Source organism: Desmodus rotundus, chromosome 1, assembly GCF_022682495.2.
Source record: "Desmodus rotundus isolate HL8 chromosome 1, HLdesRot8A.1, whole genome shotgun sequence".
Classification (NCBI taxonomy): domain Eukaryota; kingdom Metazoa; phylum Chordata; class Mammalia; order Chiroptera; family Phyllostomidae; genus Desmodus; species Desmodus rotundus.
The window spans coordinates 32944506-32951871 of record NC_071387.1 but is presented as its reverse complement, the minus strand read 5'-3'; the positions used below and the strand labels follow the sequence as shown (position 1 = coordinate 32951871).

General features: G+C 56.0%; 1 protein-coding gene across 1 annotated transcript; it reads right to left on the bottom strand.

The window, feature by feature from the left end:
• Nucleotides 1-247: 247 nt before the first annotated feature.
• AQP3 (aquaporin 3 (Gill blood group)) lies at nucleotides 248-6134 on the bottom strand. Its single transcript, XM_024560138.4, has 6 exons — nucleotides 5941-6134; nucleotides 2814-2940; nucleotides 2317-2454; nucleotides 1869-1987; nucleotides 1328-1545; nucleotides 248-1242 (listed from the first exon to the last, which is right to left on the bottom strand). Exons 1-6 carry the CDS (start codon nucleotides 6046-6048, stop codon nucleotides 1074-1076), a joined length of 879 nt encoding a protein of 292 aa, XP_024415906.1. The 5' UTR covers nucleotides 6049-6134; the 3' UTR covers nucleotides 248-1073.
• Nucleotides 6135-7366: the final 1232 nt, after the last annotated feature.

Here is a 7366-nt window from a genome sequence, read left to right as displayed (position 1 = left end):
GGAAGGAGATGCCATTCCCTATGCCAGGGCTCCCAGGAAGAGGGAAGCTTGGGGGAAAGTGTGGGACTGCTGAGTTCGAGCTGAGAGGAAGAGGCCCTCTGACCTGTCTGGGTGACGCCCTCCTGCCCCCAGGGTGCCCTGGTCAAGTTGAACCCCCAGCGGGGCACCCTGGGTGGGGCCAGACACGCTGAAGCTCTTTAATAGGCCCCAGGAAAACAGCTGAACAAGCAGAGAAATAGTTACACCATTGGCAGTTTTAGGCATACATTTTATTGTTTTTTTTTATAAAAGGTAGAAGTACATGTGTTTAGTGAAGGATTAAAAGAGTGAAGACCCTGTTTAGAGTAGTCTCCAACCCCAATCCCCGAAACTGCAACATCTGCTCTATTTTTGTACAACAACAGCAAACATGAACACTATGACCTGGACTTCACCCCACCCCCCTCATGCCTACATTATGACGGAAACATGTTATTCGGCTCCTACTTATATACAGCCAGAGTCCACACCTGGGCCGTGGCCCACTCCTCCCAGTCATACCCATATTCCCATGGTATCTTCCCCAAAGCCTCCCCTAAGCCCCCACTTAGAAAACAGGGCGGACACACGCGTCGTCAGAAACAAATATCTGGACCCTTCTCCACCTGGAGCCCCTGAAACAGTAGGCCCCCACGCTTTCCTCACAGATGGACACATCGCCATCCCCCTTCCTTTACACTCCCCCCACGACTAAAATCCTTTCCACTTGGTCCCTTGCCCTGAACATCTGGGAAAACACACAGGCACACGTGCACACATTCACACACACACACACACACACACACTGCCCATTTGCTCCCCTTTGGGAGACAAAGGGTTATGTTGGCCCTACTCCCTGTCCCATCGCAGTGGCCCAAAGTCCTATTTGGACAGAGTCTGGTGGGAAATCCTAGAGGGGCTGTCCAGTGGGGTGCTGGCAGACAAGGAGCTGCCTAGTCTGGGAAGGGATCACGAAGGGGCCTTTTAGGGAGCAGCCCCCCGCACAGTCAGTAGATGCTCCAGGAGGAGGGGCAGGGGGGATGGCTCCTGCCCACTCAGACCTGCTCCTTGTGCTTCATGTGGGCCAGCTTCACATTCTCCTCCTCAGTGGAAGGTGGCGGCTGCTCCAGGTGGCAGCCGATCATGACCTGGTACACGACGACCCCCGCAATGGAGCCCAGGAGTGGGGAGACGATGGGCACCCACCACCAGTGGCGGCCCGTCCTGGGGGACAGAATACGTAGTTAGGGGTGGTTGGAGCAAGCAGAAGGGAGGCAAGCAGGGCTGGCTAAGTGTTGGAGGCACTCACGTGAACACTTCTGAGCCCCAGCCAGCAATGGCGGTGAAGAGGCGGGGGCCGAAGTCCCGGGCAGGGTTGACAGCATAGCCGGAGTTGAAGCCCATGGAGGTGCCGATGACCAGAACTACCAGGCCCACGGTGAAGGCCTCCAGGCCACGGGGGACGGGGTTGTTGTAGGGGTCCACAATGGCCAGCACACAGACAATGAGGGAGGCCGTGCCGATGAACTGGCAAGCAGGGAGAACGGGGTGAGGAGTAGCCCCCACCCCACCCCACCCCACCCTACCGTCTGGTCCCTCCTTTTGGTCTCTTGTTTCCCTCCAGCATTCTGCCCTCCAGGACACTGGTGCTAGAATTTGCTCAGGGCTAAGGATCTCCTGGGGAACTGCTTAAATATAAAAGTACTGGCCATTCTGATTCTGAAATAGCTGTCCCACATATCGAGAAACTCTGTTTCAGACAAGGAGTCCTGTCCCCCAGCCTGCCCATCAGCAACCCAAGGCAGCCTGGTTTCCTCCCTGTGTTCCCCTCACATGTCCCCAGCCCATACCTGGTCGAAGAAGCCATTGATCATGTCCAAGTGTCCAGAGGGATAGGTGGCAAAGATGCCAGCTGTGCCATTGGGGCCGGAGACTTGAAGCTCATTGCCAGCAAAGGCCCAGATTGCATCTGGTAACAGATTAAACCCCAAGTGGGTGAGGGCAGAGGTCTGGGCCCAGTTTCCTCTCTCGGGCTGGCCCACCCGCCTAGGGGTTATATGGGTAAGTAGAATCACTGCTGTTTTACTCAGGAGTCAGAGGTGGTAGGGTGGGTGGGGTGAGGGCCTGAGACGCTAATGTTGCCCGACTCGTTTATTTCCCCTCATGTCCTGCACCTGGGGCCTGCGTGTGCGTGAGTCATGAGCCCAGGGCTTGGGCAGGCCCCAGCAGTCTGTCACTGAAAGGCCTGGTGCAGGTCCCAAGTAGAAGGAGGGGCTAGTGGAGGAGGGTAATGCTTACCATAGTACAGTCCAAAAACAATCCCAGCACCCAGGAAGGCTCCCAGTGTCTGAGCCAGGGAGTAGATGGGCAGCTTGATCCAGGGCTCTCTCGCCAGGAAACACATGGCAAAGGTCACAGCGGGGTTCAAGTGGGCCCCTATGCGGATGGGAGATGGGACCTATTAGCCAAAGCCTGCCATAGTGGGTAGGCTAGGATTCCATACCACCTTCACATTCCCCACCTCTGGCCAGGGGAGCAGGGGTGCAGGGAAGGGTTTCGTGTACCAGGTGGCAGTTAGACTGCACAACAGGATGACTCTGCTAATCTCTGATTCCAAGGTGAGAGTCAAAGGTTCCAGGTAGCAGGTTCCTTCTCCACTCTCCTCTTCCAGGAGCTCAGAGCTCAGGCCATGGCTATGCCCTGTCCTTGGGAATGTCCCCCACCCCATTCCCCAAGGGGACCCCTTGTGAGAATGCTGTTGATGGGTGATGATTAAGGGTGGGATAAGGCCTTACCGGAGACCTGGCCAGCAATGAGGATGCCCAGGGTGACGGCAAAGCCAAAAGCCAAGTTGATGGTAAGGAAACCACCATGGGTGCCCCGGCTGAGCACAACCTGGGCCACAGAGCCACAGCCAAACATCTGTGTCAGGAAACAGAACAAGGCAGCGAGGGTGAGGCCCAGCTGAGGCCCAGCAACCCTCACTCCAGAGGAAAGGGTGAAGCCAGCAACCTCTGCCTGCCTCCATCAGGAGGACAAAGCCCATCCTGGAACTCAGCCGAAACCCTCCTGCTGCAATTGCACCCTGAGAAGAAGCAGATGTGCCCTCCCAGCCCCAATGTCCCAACCCTAACATAACAGGTCCCCATGGAATTAGAGTCTGCAACTGGGATCCCAATAGATGTCTGAACCATCATCACTGATTTTTCTTGAATCTCAACAGGAGTAGGGGAGAGGGGAACAGCGTTCACCTTAGCAGTTTCTCCCCGAGCCCTTCAGGCCCGGCCCCTAGAGGTAAGAAGGCTCTCACTCATTCCCCACTTGCAGTTGCCTCCCTTTTCACCCCAAAGAAAAGCTAGGTGGTTGTGGCAGTGATGGGGAACTGGTCACAAAGAAATAGAAAGGAGACCAGAAGTTAGGTTGAATCTACTTCTCCTGAATCTGGGATATCAGAGCCCCTGCCCATGCCCCTGGCTCTTCTCAGAGCCCCTCTCAGTACCCTCCTTGACCTGTCCCTGTCCCAGAGACTCCTCTCTCTCCACTGACCCTGACCTCTCTGTCCTCAGGGGTCCGCGGTTCGGGGTCCGGGGTCTGCACTCAGATTTGGCGGTCCTAAAGGCATTGATGAGTGGCTCTTCTCACTAGCCCTGGTCTGGGCCCCAGGGCAGTGGAAGTGGGGAGATTAGTTCTAAGCTTTCTGCCAGGGATGGGGGGCATTTGAGAGGACTAAGATCCCTGATGTCTTGCAAGGAGAGAATGCACTGTATGTCTATTCCCCTTGTTCAAATGTAAACATGCTTCCGTATCAGCTGTAAAGAGCTGTTGTCCTAAGCCCTGGAGTGTCCCCCAAAGCTGCTCTAGCCCTTGCTCCGGTCTCCTCTTCCACCTTTCCATAACTAAAAGTTTTATATCTACCCAGCATGCAACTTCCAAGACCCATGCTAAGGGCCCCTGTCCATTCTGACAGGTCAGTGTCCTGTTGTCCTGCTATTAGGCATTTTCATTATCCTTTCTCAGAAAGACCAAGATAGTGGGAAAGCCAGCAGCAGTGATGCAGGACAAAGGTGTACAGGAAACGTGAGAGCAAAGATCCGAGATTGTAATTATATAGGGGGTGGGGGAGGGGTAGGCACGTGTGGGACCCAGGAATCCTGCTGGGCTTGGCAAGTCCTGGTCTCAGTTCCATTCCTCTCTGAGGCCCAAACCTGGCTCCATCCCAGGAGGTCTTGGAGTGAGAAGCTGTCAGAGCCAGTTCTACCACCTTGGGGCTAATCTTCCTCTTCCTTACCCTTCCTTCTCCCCCATGCCCCTCCCTTACTAGGTACCCCAGAGAAAGTGGCTCCCCTTGCCCCAAAGCCAGCCCTACTGCTACCACTGCAGGCTCTAGGTCCACAACCCACAGAAATATGCAGGCAAACCCTCACCCATCACTTGGGTCTCCCTGCCTGGCCCTTCCTCTTCAGGCTGCCCTTGAGGTTCTGGTTTTCACTGACACCCAATGCCTCACACTCATCTGAGCCTGAAACTTTCCTTACTGGAGCAGCTCCCTGCTAGGCCTGACTGTTCCTTTGTGGGGGAGGTGAACTGAGGCTTGGGAGGGGCCAGGGAAGACCTTCTGTGAATGTGTTTCCCCCGTCCTGGCTGCTCTCCAGTGGGGGGCTGGATAGCAAATGAGATAAGAGAGTGGGGGACACTAGGCTCTGGGGCAGGAGGATGATAAGCACCTGCCCCACTCCCTTGGCACAGGGGAAAGAAGGGATGGGGATGACTGGTAGGGCCATCCGTCTTTTGAGGGGCCATGGATAAAGCGCCCCCCTGGTTTCCTTCCCCCCTTCCTATTTCCAGGTGAATCTCAGCCTTCCTCTTACCACAGTGCCTGCTCCACAACCACCACCCATTTGAGGTGGGCCACCCCAGCCCTGTTTGCCTCCAGTTAAGCTTCTGAGTCCCCAGGGGGCTGGCAGGTCTGCATTACCTAGGGTTGGGGCTGGGGAAGGAATGGAAAAATGCTACCCACCCACTAGAATGCAGCAACTAAACCCAGAAGTAACCGAGAAGAAAGCAGGTGTGACCACAAAGTGGCTGAAAATTAGAGTAACTAGGACAGGAAATAGAGCCTGTAACTGGTGTGTGTGTCTGCCAGACCCAAGAAGAGCAAACAGAGTCACACAGGGGCGAAACTAATGTGACCAGGGAGTGACCGGGACTGGGGAGTGACAGAGGCAGGAGAAGTGTCCCACTCAGAGAACCCATAGAGTCACTCAGAGTGCTTCTGCACAGAAGCTGACAGCATCTGTCTGGGTAACTGGCAGGGTCTGGGAGCCGCTCAGCAGAAGGGGAGCAACTTTAGTGAGACCACTTCCTCTGCGCCTGGGGCCCAGCAGCCTTCCTGGCCTCCTATCTCCAGGATCCTCCTTTCCTCTCACGCTGCTCTTTGCACCCTCTGCCCCAACCCGTGGCAAACTGTCCTCATGTCACGGGAACTTTTGGACTTTCTGAGCCTTAATTATTCATTAGGGGCCAGAAATCAGAAGCCAAATAATCTAAAAGGGTTCCATTTGCTTCTGCCTCCCCCCCACTGCCTCCTGGGCTGGGACTCTGGGAACTTGGGGAGCACTGGGAACCTTGAGAAGGGGCTAGGGGTCCCAGACTGCAACGGTGTGCGACGGTGACCTCAGCTCCAGCCTGTGGCCTGGGTCACTGGTGGGGGGAGGTTGCAGGATCAAAGCTGTCACTGGGGAGTAACAGCCGTCACGGATGGGTTAAAAGCTGGGGGGTGAGGGGGAAGAGCACTCTGCAAGGGGATCAGAGTTGGGAGAGGGGTAAGGCTGTCTTGAAAAGCAACAGCCCTCCAGTGAAAAGAAGGATTGGGGATTGTGGGGGCCGGAGACATAGGGGCTTCTCTGGGTCCCCCCCACTCACCACGAGGATGAGGGTTCCCAGGCACTCTGCCAGAGCCTGGCGAAGCAGCCGGTAACGGATGTGGAGCAGCTCCCCGCAGCGGGACACCAGCGCCTTCTGTCGATCCATGTCGGGGGGCAGGTAGCGGTCGGTCTGGCAGGGCAAGACGGCGGAGCGCAGAGGGGGGGCGGCGGGCGCTACTACAGAGTCCGGGAGCACGGCCCGCGCAGTTTATGGGAGAGGTAGGCACAGGGCCCGCCTGCTGTCCCGCCCACTCAGCCCTGGGCCGCGCCCACGGGAGTGGGCGGCCACCCCACACCTTGCCTGGGGATGTTCGTGAGGACGCTGGGTTGAGGGGAGCTAATGAGGAAGGTGTGGAAACAAGGGGTGTGAGGTACCTTAGGAGTAGGGTTGACCCTGGAGAGCACATAAGGGAGGATGTGTCTTGGAGGCTGAGAGCCAGTGGTGGGGCACAGCCAGGTGCAGGACATGGATGGGGAGAATGCAGCTGCCAGAGAGACCTCCTTGGCTCATGATATGAGCTTTCCTATCCTCCCCACTGAGTTAGGGGTGACAGGAGACATGTCAGGAAGGAAGAAGAACCTGGCCCTAGGTCTACAGGATGGCTGGACCCAGCATGTCCTCAGCAGGGGGCTGGAGGGCAGAGGCTGTGAGTCCCAAAAGAGAAGAGACCCTCTCAAAGACCAGACTCAGCTGGACACACAGAACTCATGCTGAGTTCCAGCCAGAGTCCGTGGGCCCTTGCTCCTTGTGCTGTGAGTACGTCCATGTGTTGCCTGTTTTGACCAGCTCTGTCCACAGTTGCGTCCACACATGACATTTGTCCTTTGTGCCTGACCACACTTTCTGGGCATTTCTCGTGGCTGGGCACATCCTGTCAGATGTGGCTGGGTTAACTGAGACCATCACACGTGTACCTGAGTGCATTTTGCACATGGCTCCAGAGGCTGAACTGAAATTGTTCTGACATGCCACGTGCCACATGCCACATGCTTGCCAGCAGGGTAAGTCCCAGATGTTTTTAACCCTCCCCTCTCCCAGTCTGGCTGAATTCCCAGCCAAGGGAGAGTCTGTCCCTTTAAGAGATTAGACTGGCTAAACTGTTGGCATGTCAGTCCCATCTGAAGGGAGACTTAGGGCACCCCTGCTCCCTATGCTGCATTCAATAATTGGGAATCTGACGTATGGTGGCCTGAGCCCAACTCCCACAGGACTAGGAGCAAATGTGCCCTCACCCCTGTCCCTACTGTGGCATTGCCAGGGAGTCCAAAGAAACCACATTTTCCAGATGGACTTAATCCAGGTGGGCTACGGGCTCTGGGGACTTGTCCCTTGAGGAATGGTTGTCAGAAATAAAGGCTCCAAAGGTGACTCAAGCTTAAAGAGATGTGGCTTAGCAATACATATCAGGTAGATTCACACCCAC